Source organism: Penicillium samsonianum (assembly GCF_028829775.1).
Source record: "Penicillium samsonianum strain IBT 33392 chromosome Unknown utg000001l_segment0_segment0, whole genome shotgun sequence".
Taxonomy (NCBI): domain Eukaryota; kingdom Fungi; phylum Ascomycota; class Eurotiomycetes; order Eurotiales; family Aspergillaceae; genus Penicillium; species Penicillium samsonianum.
In genome coordinates this window covers 1384230-1400085 of record NW_026643259.1, presented here as the reverse complement: position 1 = coordinate 1400085, position 15856 = coordinate 1384230, and the positions used below count along the sequence as shown (strand labels likewise).

The following is a 15856-nucleotide window of genomic DNA, read 5'->3' as shown; positions in this document are numbered from 1 at the left end:
ATAGAGAACACTGCATTGTATGTTAGTACTTCAGCCGCAAGCAATGACTTGGTTGGTTGCCTAGTACTATGACTGCTGTTTCGTGGACTCGTTCGGCCAGCTAAGTAATACATAGGACCATAAGAAACATTGGAAGTATTGTTGATGGCATGTCTGCCATCAAAATTGAATTTCAATTGTCATGAAAAGCGAGTCGCTCGAGAATCAGATAAAAACTAAGTAGCAACATGGAACAACCCCGAAACGCCTATCCTGATTCCCGCCATAGAGACAACCACCATCTTTTGATGCGTGTCCGAAAGAAAAACAGAGCAAGACAGATAAATGAGCAAAAAAAGGGCATAGGAATGAAAGAATTTCAAGTCTGCATGGGCGCCAGACCAGGCACACCACTGAATATCTCCTCCCGCTCAGTCTTGAACATAACCTGAATCCAGAACTCCTTACTATCCTCATCGAACCAAGTCCAGTAGCGTTCATCCCGACGATCAACTTCCCTAGCCTGCAACTTAAACGCACAAGTCTGGTAAGGCTCCGCAGCAACAACCAAGTACTGGAACTTATTATCGGGCGTCTCAACCTGCTGCTCAAAAGCCGACATGAAGCGCACACGGGGCGTGATACCAGGAGTGATCTCCTGGAACTGCAGCTGGAACAGCAAGCCCTGCTGGCGCGTCAGAGGGTCCAAGACCTTGGTGATTTTGTATCCGGGCCGGCCGATCTTGATGAGCTGCTTCTTGACCTGCACACCCGCGACTCCGGGCATAGACGATGGGTCCTGGTTCTTGCCTTCGCGCGCCTCGCGCGCAGCTCGTCGTGCGAGATTCGTTTGGTGCTTGCGACCCTGCGTGTGGGCGAGATACGAGCCGTCGTTCTGGTGGACTGTCAGGCAGAGTCGGCACTCGAATGTGCCCAGGTGGTTCCTGAAGATGTAGGGGTCTTTTTCGACGTCCATTGTCTCCATGGCAAGCTTGCGCAGCCGCTCGCGTCGGTCTGCATTGGTGGCGGATTTCGAGGCGACGCCGCCGCCGCCGAATTTGGAGCCTGCTCGGTTCTGGGGGATGTGTTAGCATGATATGATTCTTGATGAAGAATATGGCGATGCGCCAGCTCGTGGTGTACGTACCTGGTAATCCATCTTGTCGGCGCTGGAGCTTGAAGAAAGTTGGTGGAGTTCACTATCCATGGTGTTTTGCGAAGGCGGTATCTGCAGCACAGCGACCGCCTTCCTATCGTAGTAAACATAGCACCGTCAGCCACGGCAATTATTATTATGGCTGTGGCCTTAGTACAAAATACATATCTAGCTCTTTATAAGTTATAGTCTTATACTTCAGTTATCAAGAGGTCATCTTAGCATTTGAATTCCCAAGTGTACGGAAATCATATTCGGACCTCTATAGTATTTGGCCATATTATCCGCATGGACCGCCTTCTTAATTCTGCCAGTACCGCCTTCCTAATAGAGGTACCTGGTTATGATTTTACATGCTAAAACATGTCCCTTCATTGGCTTGTTTTTATAAGAAAAAGCTTCTAAAAATGGATTGCTAGCTGTGCTGAGGCTTTATACCATATATATAATGCCTTGCATATAGTATCACATAGAATATGTATGATCTTCAGCCATTAATCCAAGTGAGCCCAAGTGAAGCCCAGGTGAAATGCCGTTGATTATATAAGCTGGCTGTTTGGGCGATATTATGGATCACTGTACAAAGCAGCACTAACCAAAACACTTGAACAAACGGCCCGTTAGGTCTAGCTTGAGCTATGAGTGTCCCAGTTGTAGGCCAACGTCGGTCGTTTGATGGTCACTTAAGTACTATTCGCTATGTGGGTACTGTTCAAGGGACCACTGGCGACTGGCTGGGTGTCGAATGGGATGATGCAAGTCGAGGCAAGCACTCAGGAGAGCATAAAGGCGTCAGATACTTCTCATGTATGAATATAATTTCTCTTAAATCCGGATTGTTGCTAACCCGACTTCAGGCAAAAGCAAACATCCCACGGCGGGGTCTTTTGTTCGCCCCTCCAGGCCTTCAGACCAGCCTCTGAGCTTTCTAGAAGCCCTGCGGGAGAAGTATGCCTCTGAGTCTGAGCACAGCCTTGCCCAAAATGCCTTGGCTAGTGGAGCAACAGTTCGAGGCAAGGCAATTGAAATTAGCGGCAAGGTTGTTGAAGAAGTTGGCTTCGACAAAATTCGGAAACAGCTTGCTGAGCTCCAAGAGTTACGCATTGTCTTGCTTGATGGTTTACGGGTTGCCGGAGTCCTTGCATCTTACAACCAGGCTCAAGCCTCACATAGTGAGGCAGCACAAAAGATTGGAGAAACTTGTCCCAAGATCACGGAACTTGATCTCAGTCGAAGCTTATTGAGTCGGTGGCGCGATGTTTGGGATATTTGCAATCAGCTTAAACACCTGAAGAAGCTGAAGTTGAAGTAAGTCTCAAATTTGGTCAATTCGCCAATAGTAGAGCTGACTGGAGAATAGCGGAAACCGGTTTCAAGCTTTGGAGGATGACCTGGCCTTCAAGGGGATCACCGAACTACATTTAGAAGAAACCCTACTTAGCTGGGATGAAGTATGTGCCCTATCCATCACGTATAATCTTGAGCAAAGCTGACTTCGGACATAGATTACTGCCATTGCATATCGATTCCCTGGATTGACATCTCTCACAGCATCTGCGAACCAGCTCTCTGAGATAACTTGTCCACTACCTAGCACCATCACAACATTAACCCTGGAGCACAATGAGATCACCTCAATATCAGCTCTTCGCCATCTCGCCGTGCTTCCAAAATTGGAGCACCTCTCCGTTCGTGGGAACGGCATCAGCACCGTGAACCAAAACACCACAGATACAACCCTAGACTTCCAATTTCCGCCAACTCTCCGCTCCCTCGATATATCCCGCAACAACATCCCCTCCTGGACCATCCTCAACAAACTCCCCACGGTCTTCCCAGGCCTAACCACCCTCCGAATCACTGCTAACCCCCTCTTCGACCAACCGCCTCTCCCACCCTCTGTCACAGAAGCCTCCAAACCAATGACCGTCGACGAAGCCTTCATGCTAACCCTATCTCGCTTCCCGTCCTCCCTCACCACCCTAAACTACAGCATCATCTCACCACAAGACCGCTCCAACGCAGAGATGTACTACCTATCCCTCATCGGCAAAGAACTCTCTGCCACAACTGAGGCAGAAGAACCCGCCATTCTTGCTGCACACCCACGGTACAGCGAGTTGTGCGAACTATACGTCGAGCCGACTATCACAAGAGCAGTTGTATCGGATTCCTCAGGCGCGAGAGTCATCCATCCGCGGTCCGTAGCAGCCCGACTGGTCAAGATGGCGTTCCGTCTGCCACTTGGAAACGACGAATCCAAGTGTCAAGTCAAAGAGATCCCTGGCTCGTTCGATACGTACCAGGTCAAGGCGCTTGTGTCGCGGCTCTTCGGGCTACCGGCGTTTGGATTCCGGTTGGTCTGGGAGACAGATGAGTGGGATCCTGTGGAGAAGGAAGTTGGTGATGAGGGCGTTGTTGAATGGGATGAGGATAATGAGGATGATGATCGACCTGATATTGCCTCCGAGACAACGGGCGATGGACCTGATAAGAGTCGGTTTGTGCGTAGGGAGGTGGAGCTGGTTGATTCAACAAGGGATATTGGGTTCTTGTTCCAGGGTGAAGTGGGAGAGATTAGGATTCGGATTGAGATTTCTGATTATTCGTCTATGAGGTAGTGCTTCGAGATGATAGTCGTTCTAGACCTAGAACAATTTAATCAAGATCTGCAGTATTCGTAAATTTACCGAGAATTGATTCAATCAAGTATAAAAGTAAGAAGAGTATCTGAAAAACCAGAAGGGCCCATGCCTACAGGTCCTGGCCACAATGGCTTTTACCTTTTCATTTCGCTAAGAATAAAAACAAAAGCAAAGGGTATTCGCAGATCCACATTCCCTTCCCTGTTGCCTAAGAACGAGGCCTTCCTATCTCCATAAGTCAGTTTCAATGCCCTACAAAGAGTTCCCCAAGCCGGCCCAGTTGACCAGTACTTACTTGATTGTGATTCGATATGTATGCTCGCCCCAAGGTGTAGCACCTTGACACCACGACGTCGCGTACTCTGCATCGTGTCGATGCTTAAGAAGGGACTTTTTGACTGCCTTAAATGCCATAACATGATTCTTCAGATGGCATTTCACCCACGAGCTCTACACTCTGATTTCATCTCTCAGAGTATGCGCTCCAAAAGATGGATTTGAGCTCGAAGCACTCGTTGTAAACTGTGAATCCCAGGATCGGTACACTAATGAGCTATAGCACAACCAAGTTAGGGCCTGGTATACTATGCCCGGCAAATAAACTTACAGCCTCGAATTGCCCCTAGCTTTTGTTGTGATAGACAAAATCACATCTTACTCACAAAATGAGCGGCCTTCACCATGTCATATAGCCACCGATTGGGCTGCGAGACATCCTGGTCGCTGGGTCGGAGGAAGCATTTCTTTTCGCCCACCGCTGCCCACGAGCAGCCATCGACATGTTCCAAGGCAAGAATGGGGACTGTTCATGTCCAGAACCCGAAAGTTTTCCTCGTCTCACCAGCAAAGCACATTCTATGCAAGGACACGTTGTATGTGCCTATTAAAGTCGAGTGAGGCGAAGGTCCGACCGATTCCCAAGCCCACGTTCATCAGTCGTTTCGGATGTAGCGTGGTCATTTCATTTTTGCTAGCATGAGCGTTTGTATCCCAAGTACAAGGAGGCAGAAACGGCAGGAACCACAAGGGGGCAGGCTTTTCGGTATTGATTCAAGTTCTCAGAGCTAGGGCCATGCCAGGAGGAGAGATGAGGAAAGATGAGGAAAGAGGAGGAGAGATGAGGAGAGATGAGGAGAGATGAGGAGAGATGAGGAGAGATGAGGAGAGATGAGGAGAGATGAGGAGAGATGAGGAGAGATGAGGAGAGATGAGGAGAGATGAGGAGAGATGAGGAGAGATGAGGAGAGATGAGGAGAGATGAGGAGAGATGAGGAGAGATGAGGAGAGATGAGGAGAGATGAGGAGAGATGAAGAGAGATGAAGAGAGATGAAGAGAGATGAAGAGAGGAAGGGAGGAAGGGAGGGTTGAGTTGTTGGATATTGACAGGGTTCAAGTTCTGTTTAGGAAGGTGCGATGGTTAGGTCGATGTCCAAGTGAGACTGAAGTAAACATATCAAACATTTAAAGAGAGCTGAAACAGAAGGCTTACCTTTTCTAATTGCATTACCAGGCCAAAGTTATATATCAGGTGAAGTGATATTTTACTCGGTAATCAAATCTCAGTACGAGGTAAAAGAACTACAGCAGAAAAGAAAAAGATTTCGAGTGACAGACATTATCCGGTCTATATGTACACAAGACAGGTAGAATCATTATAATTCCACATGTTCGGGGGGGGAAGAAAAGGCCAAAACGCCGTAGTGCTTTGCTCGCTCACTGCCCAGTCCCCTAACCCCCAATAGAAAAAAAAAAGAAAGAAATGTAAACAGGCAGAGAACTGAGATCGTATCATTCAGAGCAAAAGAAAACTTAACGCCTGACCATGATGCTTTTGTTTTGTCGACCGCAAAAGAACAAGATGAAAACCCCGTGAGGACGCAGGATCGAGAGGAGGGTGTAATGGCCCTTGTTTAGGAACTCATTATGCAAGGAGTAATGAAAGAGTATGAGGGGCAATGCAGACGCTCGGAAGCGATGTTGGGTCACAATAGAGTGGATTACCCGCGAGCAACCCACCATGAGCGGACTGCCATGCAGCAAACCCGCTTGTAGACTTGTGTTGTGCCCTTGCCCTCGGCTTCTTCCTCGAGGAACTTCTGTGCGACAAAGAGCCTGGTTCCCGCCTCCTTCTCGGTAGTGTAGCCCACCTTGGGCAGGCTGTTGGGGAAGTCAGCCCAGCGCTGTCCTAGGTGACGTGCGACGGAGATGGAATAGATGATGTCACGGTTCTCGTATGTGTCCAGCAATTGTCGACAGCGACTGAGGGTGTCATCGATCTGCTTGGCCGAGCTTGCTTCGTTGTCATAAAGTGTGAGGAATTCTCCGACCTGGTCCCAGAAATCCAATTGGCGGCTCTGGAACTGATCTGGAGTGTTCGGGGGGTTGGCGGCATCCATGACCAGCTCCCGTGACAAGGGGTTTGAGTCCAGGTGGTTCCAAGTAAGCAATGCCTCGACCACGTTTAACCGTGCGCAAGACACACAGAGATTCCAGTCTCGCCCCTGTTGTCCAGTTTCCCCGTCCGGTACCTGGCGACACAACGACATGCTCTTCCAGATTATTGAGGCCTCGAAGCTCTCTAGACGAGCAAGAGTTTCACCGTCTTGGAGATCCCATTCATTGAACGCGATAATCAAAGCCGAATAATCTGCCATAAGCTGGGCATCGGCCATGAGTAATGAGAGAGCATTCTCTGAATACCAGCGAACCTCGAGAAGCTTGTCGATCGCAGGTGCGTAGGTGGCCAGGAAAACTGCCTGGATCTCTTCGAGGCGGCCGGGGGGAAGAGTTGCAACGGGGTTGGGAGGAGGAGGGGCGATTCCCCTCAAAGAGAAGAGGTCGTTGACATAGAGGTTTTTTGCTGTGGAGACAGATTGTTAGCTACCCGTGTGCAATGCTGCAATGTGCAGATTCAGGAAACAAATTATATGAACTCACCCTTGTACGAAGGCTCTGAGCCCTGTTGACGTGGTACGCCAGTGTTCTGCATTTCTGTATGATTGGAATGATGGGTTGTCGCCAAAGAAGAATCAAGGGAAGCTCCGTGTTCGTGTTGATCGGCAGAGGCAGTGGGCGATTCGGAGTGGAGGGAAGGTGCGAATGGTTGAGACGAAGCGGGCATGTACCCGGGAGGCGCAGAAGGATAGGAAGGGTAAGAAGGTACTGATGAAGTAGAAGGGCCTTGAGGATTGACAACCAGCGAAGGAGGAGGGTTAGGAGCTGGTTGGATAGCTGATGGTGTAGATGCTTGAGTCCGAAACACAGGATCGTAGCCCAAACATTCACGTTTGCTCTTCACACAATTTCTGCAGACCGGATGTGCTTCGTCACACTAAAGGAGAGTTAGAACTTGAGAATATCCAGATATGCAAAAAAACCAAATGAAAAAAAAGTTGGAGGTTGAGAGGGAGGTGGATTTAAGCGGACAAAATAAAATGGCGGGGTCTGGCGGGCACAAGCGAGAGACTCCGCCCCGCGAAAACTACATTTGCGCTCACCTTAATTCTTCGTTTGCGACAAGTCAAACAACCGGTTTTTGTGCGTCGCTTGACTTCTTTCTTGTGTCTATTACCTGATAACATCTTGTTCGGGTCCCCCGGGAGTTGATATCGCATTTGCGCATTCCCCATATTGGAGGGATATCCGGCCATGTATTGCCCCATAGAAGCCATCGGAGGCATATTGTTTGGGAGCGGTGATCCGATCGGTGCCTGTGGCACCTGCCCTTGGGAACCGGAGTTGTGATACATGTCGTTTTGCTGATAATGTTGCGGCTGTGCCTGGAATTGGTGGGTATGCGTCTGCGGTGACTGCTGGCTTCCTGGTTGTTGTGATTGAGCAGGACTATGCGAATATTGGTATGAACCGTTGGGATGATAGTGAGATGCACCATTCACACCCCCATTGTCATGCCCACCCGTAGAGTCTGCCATGCCGGCGTTCGAATCGTGATGATCCAAATGACTATCGTCACCAAAATCATGGCCATCCATTGTTGGGATATCATCGGTACCAATCGCTGGTAAGGAATGGTCGAGAGAGGGGAGACTTGTATCAATCGCAGGCAGTGACATATCGGGGGGCGCAGATGAACCTAATGAAGGTAACGCATCAAAGGAGTGCAATTCTGAATCATCGAAGCCATTTGATGTGTCCATGGCGGGAAGTGATGGATCAATCGCTGAAAGTGATGATTCAACAGACGGTAGTGTCACATCTGGGCCTTGTGTTGGCTGGGTGGCTTCTTCTGGCTGATACGCGCTCGCATCCTGTGGTGGGCCTGCAGCGGACGAATTTGGCTCTGCGGGCACTTCTGGTATTGGTAGTACTTCCGGCGGTGCTGGTTCGACTGGCGGTTCTGGCGGCGCTGGTTCTGCTGGTTGAGCTTGTTGTGCTAGCGCTACCGGTTCTTGGCTTGTTTCCACGGGGGGTTGATTCGTTTCCACTGGGAGCGGCTCATTCTGGGCTAAAGGTTGGGCTGTCTCAACAGCTGGCGCATTCGGTTCGGTCGCAGGATTGGTGGATTCGCCAGGCGGGGCGCTCGAGTCCGTCGGCTCCGCCATATTGGAATTCACAGTCTCCCGAAGAAAGTCTCGATCGGATGAGTAAACTGGTAGGTATTTTGCAAGTAGGCTTCGAGGACACGTTCTTGGGTAAAGGTCGAGTATTCGAGTAGGCAAGGTCAAAGGTCGTCTGGTTTGTGGCTGAGCGAAGAAATCACACCAGGTCGAACGGATGGGGAGTTAGAAATCATTTATTCCCTATGGTCTGTGGGGTCCAGGATTTGTTAGTCAAAATATTCGGCCAGCAATATCATAAGTGTCCCGCAGCGGAGAGTGATAGGGCGCGGTAAAGGCAGAGTCCTCGGTGTCGATCATGAGCATCGACAGTTAAGAAGCACCTGCTAGCGCAGGCCCTCCGTTTCCACGTCTTTAAATCCAATCGGCGGATAAACCATGCGCAGGATATAGTACTGAGCGCAAGGACCGTGCATTTGTACGAAATTCCACATCAAGGATATGGACACTTCGTGGCATGTCCAGATATCGTGCTGGCCAATTGAGGTTTTGTAGGTCGCATTCGCGCTGGCCGACCAGCCTCAAATGCAACCATCTGTTCACAACTCCCACGGGGTCTCGGAAAAGCATCGCGAGGTAGAATCCAGCACTCAACGACCTCGTTTGACAGCAGGAATACTGGATATCGTATCGCACAGGTTGAGGCTCCGGCGCGAGACGATGCGCATGTCGAGGGATAGGGCTGCGGGGATCGCGACTTCGAATTTCAAGACTTACCGAGTAGATAGATTTATAGAATTAGATCGACAGAAACACAAATCACAGGGAGACTATGCAAATGTGAGAGTCGGCGGTCAGGAAAAGCGCGAAAGAGAGGCTTAAGGGAGCTTTCCTTTCCGGCGTTGAAACTCTCCGCTTTGATTGCGAAGGAAAAAAAATTATAGTGGCAAACACCGCTTTCTACCCCAACATTCCATACTCCGAGGTTTTGTATTTTGTATCCGTTGTCATATGGACAATATGTACATTATTTACACTTGTTTTATTTGCTTTCTGAATATGTTAGATTATTGTCTTATTTTAAATTCGATTAACATAGGTTCGAATTAATAGTGTTGCACTCTGCCCTTCTGGTCAAAACCCATGGAATCTATGGAAGATATAGATTGTCCTGCGAAAAGGCGTTGGCATGATTCAACCCTACATAGTCTAAGCTTCATGCTTCAGAGCTGCACATGTTCCTACCAATAGGGGGACGCGTTTGACGATAAGCATTCAACACAGAAGGCTTAGCTTGTAAATGATCCTCTAGGTGAATGGGTTCGAAGTGTACATCCTGGGGAACGAAATTTCTGCCACAAGATTTTTGTCGAAGACTTTCGCACATCTCTGATATTGCTAGGCACCGTGGAATTCGTGCAATGTGTGCCTGTTGCTTAAAGCAACACGGTTGCAGACTTGCAGCCTTGCGGGGTCATGGGCCAAGGCCAACGGATTGGAGTCGGATGTATAAGGCCCCACGAGCAACTAAAATGATCAAGGGCATGGGCTTGCATTTCAATTTAAGCCATGGCAAGGAAGTTTTGCGGATATCGCATTCTTTCAAGGTGCGACTATTTCCTCATTGCCTTCGGCTTGCGCTTCTTGAAGATGACACCGGGCGCAGCATCTTCACTCTGCGGTTTCTCTTCAATTACTGGCTCTACTGAAGATTGAACGGGCTCTTCAGTCTTGACCTCAATTAACTCATTCGTCTCTTGCGCCTCTGGCTTGGAAGGGGCATCTTCTGTCTTTGCGGTAGGGTTAGGTTGTTCGGTGGCTGTCTCCTGTTCATCAAGCTCGACCTTCGGGATGAAGGTTTTTGTCCTCTTGATATCTTTTGTGGATGCAAACAGATCATCCAGGCCCTCTTCCTCTTGTGCGCCGGGGTATTGCCTCATCCTCGAGCCCCAACCTTTGTTGACAATAGGTTCAGGCGCATGCTCATCTCCCTCCTCTTCGCCTTCAAGTTTGCGCTTGCGTATTCCAACAGACTTTGTGGGGCCCTCTAACCCCTGCTTGACCTCGATCCTTGTCTCTGATGTCGTCTCCCAATCCCCTGCTAAGGCCATATCGGCGCGGAATTCCTGGGGGACGGCGACACCCATTGCCACGAGCTGTGCCATCTGTTTCTTTCGCTCGTCTAGGGAAGCAGGCCGTTCTGTAAATTTGGGTGCTGGCGGTGCGTTTCCTTTCGCGCTGTCTTTGTCAGAGGACCCGCCACCGACGGCCTGTCGCAATCGTTCGACTTCGGTTTTCGCACGTTGCGAGTCTCTTTGTTTTTGTTCATTGTCATTGTGAATTTGTCTAAGGAAGCGCTTGAGGCTGCCTTGATGTTTGGGGCTGGCTTCGTGTTGGGTCTTTTCGAAGGGCGTGTCACGGATGAAGATCTTGCACTGTTTGCACCAGTAGCGCGGCTGTGAAATGGTTAGCGGGATTCTAGACAGTCAAGGATACACACTGACAGCTGATTTCCAGAATTCAGCCATGACGGAGCGCTGAGTCTAAATAAGACAAGTAGGTGGTGAGATCAGGTTTTATAAGAATAGAGAATTAGACTGCCGTACGAACTGGACTGGGAAAGCCACTCAAGCCTGTATGAGATAGGATTGATTATATAATAATAGATTAAATTCAGAACTAGGTACGGAGTTAAAAAAAAGAGTAAAGAAGGGTAGGCGAGATAATGGACCGTAGATCTGCCGCGAAACCCCGCCCTAGGCCGTTCTTCTAGCTCTGTTGAAGTATTACAAGGTGAATGAATACTGCATGTAACCAGATAGAAAAGGAAGGAATATTTAACAATGTATGTGTACAATTGAAATGTGTAAATGTCCCAAAGTCTATAATATAGAATGTGTAGGCTTTTATAGAAGTGGCACTCGCTACGCTTAGTATAGCGAAGTTCTATAGTGTTCCTAGTAGTATAGCCGGTAGTTAGGGACGGTATTAAATAGCCTACGTATTAGAGAATCTATAGTTCTTAATACGCCCCCTTAATATAAGTCGTTAATAACTTCGGCGGTAGTACGCGTAGTGTAAGAAAGTGACGATAGGAAGTGAAGTGAAAGTAAAGCTTAAAGTGAGAATAAAGTGAGAATAAATACACTCTCACTACTAATTTTGACAGCTCTCATGTCTCAAGCCAGTCAGAGCTTAAAACCCGGGTGAGTTTGAGGACCGTCCAGGGTCATTCCTAGATACAATGTACTATGCTATGAACCATCAAAATAACCTTGCCCAATACTCTTCAAAGGTCTCAAGTCTTTAAAGGTCCGCCTGCTCCGGAACTGGGCTCTTCAGTTTTCCAACTTCAAGAGCCATACGGATGTTCCCAATTGTCCATTCTTCCATGGCAAGCATTGTCTTTTGGCAAGTCAGTTTCATGCCATCTTTATGGGAAAATATATAACTCACCTCACTAGTCCAAGTGCCCATATGGGGAACCAGAATCACATTCTGGTTACTGAGCAACCCAGGATGAATCCGAGGCTCTTCCTCAAAAACATCGAGACCAGCCGAGAACACTTTACCACTGTCCAAGGCATCAACCAGAGCAGCCTCGTCCATAACAGCGCCGCGGGCAGTGTTGACCACTACCACACCGTCTTTCATCTTAGCGAACTCGGCTTTGCCAATAATATGACGCGTGTGTTTCTTCAAGCAATTAGTATCAGAACATACTCCATTTTCTTTTCGCGTTCTCTTTTCTAGATGATCATCATAGAGAAAAATGGAAACACTTACATTCAATGGCAAATTCAAGCTGACCACGTCACTGGTAGACAAGAGCTCATCAAAAGAAACATATTTAGCACCTGCAGACATCTCATCACTGAGCTTGCGGCGGTTATGATAGATGACCTTCATCCCAAAGGCTTCTGCCTTCTTCTTCAAATTACGTCCAATACCACCCATCCCCAGAATCCCAAGAACCTTTCCCTGGGGATCATGTCCGAGAGGAGGCGCCGGGTTTCCACGCCATTTGCCCTCACGCAGGGCGTTCATACCGGTGTTGAAGTTGCGCAATGCACCAAGAATCAGGAAGATGTTCACGTCGGCAGTGGCATCGTCCACTGCAGTCGGGACATTGGAAACCCGGACCGGGGGGTTGCGCGCACTGCAGGCATGAACGTCCACTTGATCATATCCGGCTCCTATAGAGGCCCCATGTCAACATATACAAATTTGAGCACTCATACCCTAAACTCGACGTACCACAGTGCGTGATATATCGGAGTGAGCTTGGTAGCACATTCAATAGCTCTTCGTCTACGAGCCCTGTTTGAGTCACAGAGCCAATTGTTCGGTATATCGCGACAACGCCATCCAGCTTGCCGTCTTTGCACTCTTGGATGAACTCGGCTCGGTTGGTTGCCGCTGTCTCGACTAGCTCTGCGATATCACCCAATGCATTCCAGGCCGCCTGCGCACTGTGTTTGAAGGATGTTAATATCATGAAATGGATATCAATGGGGCAAATGAATGGGAGGAACGCACTGGTTGATACTACCAAGGTGTAGAACCTTAGGTTTGGGGCCGGTAGAACCCATTCTGATGTATTGACAGTAGTTGGTTCTGTGGTAAGCGAGACAATTAGTGATTTGAGCAGGCGAGGAAGGTATAATCAATTCAAAAGATTCCCCTTTCAATTTTACTTTGGGTTAAAATATCCCGACGCCTTCTCTTGACATATATGAACTTACCGATAAGCTCACCGCCGATGTCTGACCAAGGCGCCAATTGACCTAATCGTTGCAAGAGGTTTTAGGACAATAGATTCAAAGGAACAGAAGATAGATAAACTCGAGTCAATAAGAGTCATAACTTCATTTATTATACTAAGCATCGGCCGAGAAGGAGAAAAAGTGCTCCACGCTTATCGGGAAGTTCCCCGTCTCCTCCAGGGGTTTGTTAGTGTTTGAATATTGAATCCTCGAAAGATATCGAAACTGATACCGGCTGTTATGCTAATCTCCGGTTCTCTAGAGGGAGATAAACTTCTAGTGCTCAACTGCGGAGTAACCGGTGTCTCGTCCCGTAGCCGTCGGCTTGAATGCCGATGTCGTTATCTGTTGACATACTAAGATGTTGGCCATGAGCGGTGCTTTTATCCTAGTCCAGTATGATATTGGATAGAATAAAAAAATGCTTGAGACCATGGCGACTACTTATTTTCAACTCTCAAAATGAAACTCATTACGGCTCAAGTAAATGTTTGAGTATATGTGTACAATACAGTGTGTCGAGGGACCAACTCCAGGCTCACTAGCCTTCAACCAGAATACGCGTCCAGTCAAACTTCTTCCAGCGTTTTCTGAATCCGTCAACCCTGCGGTCACCACGGTTCCAGCGTCCTTGTCGTTTGATAACGTCCGGCGCAACATCCAGCATTCCTCCGATGATCTCCCGAGCAAAGAGATCTCCACGAGGCCAGCGGTTGTCGTCTTCCACAATATGACCCAGGCCACCATCTAGTTCAAACCAAACGTGGAAGTAGGGCATCTCCTTCACGAGGGTTTTGCGGAAGGCAGACCGGCCTAACCCTTGCTTTGATTTGGCAAGAGTATCGATAAGCTTGCGGTGCTGCGACCACTCCGACTCGGCACTGAGAATTGCTTCTTTGAAGAATGCAGGAGAGGTCTCTCCTAGGCTGTAGGGTAAAGGCACGACTTCCATGGATGCATGTTTCTTGCGTTGTGGCTGGGCTGCATTCTCGTAGAAGATCACATCTCGACCTTGGTCGTGGTACATACGCGTGAGACTCTTCATGAAGTTGCGGATTTCTTCCCACTCATCGTCATCGCATTCCATCAAATTATTGCGATGTTGGATTGGTACGATGGTAGCACCTCCTTCGCTGATCTCAGGTTCGGTAGGAAGTGTGAGGAAGACCCTGGTCGCAAGGGATACCACTGGGGCAAGTGGAGGCGTGCCCTTGTCTTCATTGTGACAAAGGGGGCAGTTGTCCAATATCCGGTTCATCTTGTGGAAGTCATTGATCGTTGTGTTCTTGAGGTCAATCTCAGATCGATGAACTCTTTTAGCCAGCTTGGATGCATTGTCGTCCATATACTCCAAATCATTCTAGACATAGGTTAGCAGGGGGAACAGAGGGTCATCACATATAATTCTAGCACTGACCTCGAACTTGGCATCACGGCCAATTTGATCCGCCAACCGCCGGCCCTCTCCGCCAGGTTGGCCGCGGGTTTTGCGCTCTTCTCGCACCATATCTTCAATGCTCATATCTTCGTTTGCTTCCACCTGGCCTCTTTCCCGACCTCTCTTAGTGTCGATGGCTTTGACCTCATTCCTTGAGCCTGCTAGCATCGGGTTATGCATAACATCAAGGACCACGACATCGGATTCTTTGCGGTTTGACAATGCTGCCGCTGCTGTATTGTACTGTTCCTCAAGATCGGCGGCATCAGGTGCTTTTCTGAGCTTTGCCTTCATCATCTGGGCTTTCAGACGATTCAATGCCGTCATATCGAGGTGACGGCTAGTCTGCGGAGGAGGCACAGTGTCCATTTTCTTGCCTTGGCCTTCGGCCTTGAGTTCCTGCTCTGGATCACGAACATGTTCAAGAGGACTTCTTCGGATATTATTTTGGAGTTTCCTTTCCTGGAACAGCTCCCCGCTAGGTTTGTCTTTGCCCACGTAGGCCTTGCCATACGTCTTGCGCCGATCAATCTCGGTTTCCTCCTCCCGAGCGTCGTCAAAGGCGCGAAGTTCTCCAAAACGCTCAGTAGCAATATCGTCAATAGGCCTGCCGCTTTCTTCCGCCTCTCTGTATACGCCTTTGAGCTTCGTCATTCTCCATTGTGACCCCGAATCCCCAAAGGTATAGTCTACCTCATGCGAGGCAGGCTCGTCTTCTATTTCCTCGACTGTTTTTCCATCTTTGAGATCACGTAGATGGTGGTTGAGTTCCTTCTCGTGGATTTTGAGTTCGTAGTCTGCCGAAAGCATTATTGGTTTCGGCTCCTCCTGTCGCGTCGAATCCGGCCGATGAACATATTCAACGTCCAGACCCGAGGGCGCTTCCATCCAGGCGTCCCGTTTGAGATTACTGGGCTCCTCTTGTACTACTACTAGAGGAGCAGCGGATTCCCCCTCGTCTTTGGAGTTCCGGTGATGGCGTTTATGGCCATGCTCGTCTCCTTGGTCGTCGGACCGACGTGAACGCTTGTGCCGGTGGCCATCGTCGTCGCGATGCCGGGATTCACGAACTCGCTCGCTGTCCCGATCGCGAGATCTGGAGGAATGCCGCCGGTGGTGGTTGCTGGAATGATGACGGTGTTGTCTGGAGCGCTCTTTGCTGCGGTCGCGATCGCGATTTCGATCTCGATGATGTCGCCCTTCGCTTTTTTCGTGTCGCTGCTCCTTCCCCTCTGCCAATGTTTTCTCAAAATCTTCTAGAGTCATGGTGCTCTGATATGTGAAAAAGGGATGGAACTGAAGCAAAAAGGCAAAAGTTGGAATGACGTTGATAAAATGCCGGGCGGTCCAACCG

At 49.0% G+C, this 15856-nt stretch overlaps 7 protein-coding genes across 7 annotated transcripts; 2 read left to right on the top strand and 5 right to left on the bottom strand.

The window, feature by feature from the left end:
• Positions 1-129: 129 nt before the first annotated feature.
• N7471_000550 (spliceosome assembly protein PRP11) lies at positions 130-1186 on the bottom strand (the record flags this gene model as incomplete). The annotated part of the gene is made up of 2 exons (XM_057273271.1): positions 130-1054; positions 1127-1186. 2 exons carry the CDS (start codon positions 1184-1186, stop codon positions 359-361), a joined length of 756 nt encoding a protein of 251 aa, XP_057141450.1. The 3' UTR covers positions 130-358.
• A 480-nt stretch (positions 1187-1666) lies between these two features.
• Positions 1667-3808, top strand: N7471_000549 (uncharacterized protein). Its single transcript, XM_057273270.1, has 4 exons — positions 1667-1942; positions 1993-2443; positions 2496-2586; positions 2641-3808. The coding sequence occupies exons 1-4, from the start codon at positions 1774-1776 to the stop codon at positions 3754-3756; spliced, it is 1827 nt and encodes a 608-aa protein (XP_057141449.1). The 5' UTR covers positions 1667-1773; the 3' UTR covers positions 3757-3808.
• A 653-nt stretch (positions 3809-4461) lies between these two features.
• On the top strand, positions 4462-4677 carry N7471_000548 (uncharacterized protein; the record flags this gene model as incomplete). Its single annotated transcript, XM_057273269.1, has 1 exon — positions 4462-4677. One exon carries the CDS (start codon positions 4462-4464, stop codon positions 4675-4677), a length of 216 nt encoding a protein of 71 aa, XP_057141448.1.
• A 1101-nt stretch (positions 4678-5778) lies between these two features.
• Positions 5779-8343, bottom strand: N7471_000547 (putative C6 finger domain protein; the record flags this gene model as incomplete). Its single annotated transcript, XM_057273268.1, has 3 exons — positions 5779-6641; positions 6719-7112; positions 7279-8343. The coding sequence occupies 3 exons, from the start codon at positions 8341-8343 to the stop codon at positions 5779-5781; spliced, it is 2322 nt and encodes a 773-aa protein (XP_057141447.1).
• Positions 8344-9911: 1568 nt separating this feature from the next.
• On the bottom strand, positions 9912-10826 carry N7471_000546 (putative formin binding protein; the record flags this gene model as incomplete). Its single annotated transcript, XM_057273267.1, has 2 exons — positions 9912-10754; positions 10803-10826. 2 exons carry the CDS (start codon positions 10824-10826, stop codon positions 9912-9914), a joined length of 867 nt encoding a protein of 288 aa, XP_057141446.1.
• A 778-nt stretch (positions 10827-11604) lies between these two features.
• N7471_000545 (D-mandelate dehydrogenase-like dehydrogenase) lies at positions 11605-12890 on the bottom strand (the record flags this gene model as incomplete). Its single annotated transcript, XM_057273266.1, has 5 exons — positions 11605-11703; positions 11755-11994; positions 12085-12494; positions 12556-12770; positions 12838-12890. 5 exons carry the CDS (start codon positions 12888-12890, stop codon positions 11605-11607), a joined length of 1017 nt encoding a protein of 338 aa, XP_057141445.1.
• A 715-nt stretch (positions 12891-13605) lies between these two features.
• Positions 13606-15768, bottom strand: N7471_000544 (putative cell cycle control protein (Cwf19); the record flags this gene model as incomplete). Its single annotated transcript, XM_057273265.1, has 2 exons — positions 13606-14424; positions 14482-15768. The coding sequence occupies 2 exons, from the start codon at positions 15766-15768 to the stop codon at positions 13606-13608; spliced, it is 2106 nt and encodes a 701-aa protein (XP_057141444.1).
• Positions 15769-15856: the final 88 nt, after the last annotated feature.

What these genes read in the sequence shown, in the direction of transcription:
- N7471_000549 (XM_057273270.1), top strand. Translation starts at nt 1,774, where the DNA reads ATGAGTGTCCCAGTTGTAGGCCAACGTCGGTCGTTTGATGGTCACTTA. An exon ending in AGGCGTCAGATACTTCTCAT is followed by an intron (nt 1,943 to 1,992) that starts GTATGAATATAA and finishes ACCCGACTTCAG; the next exon opens with GCAAAAGCAAACATCCCACG. An exon ending in CCCTACTTAGCTGGGATGAA is followed by an intron (nt 2,587 to 2,640) that starts GTATGTGCCCTA and finishes CTTCGGACATAG; the next exon opens with ATTACTGCCATTGCATATCG.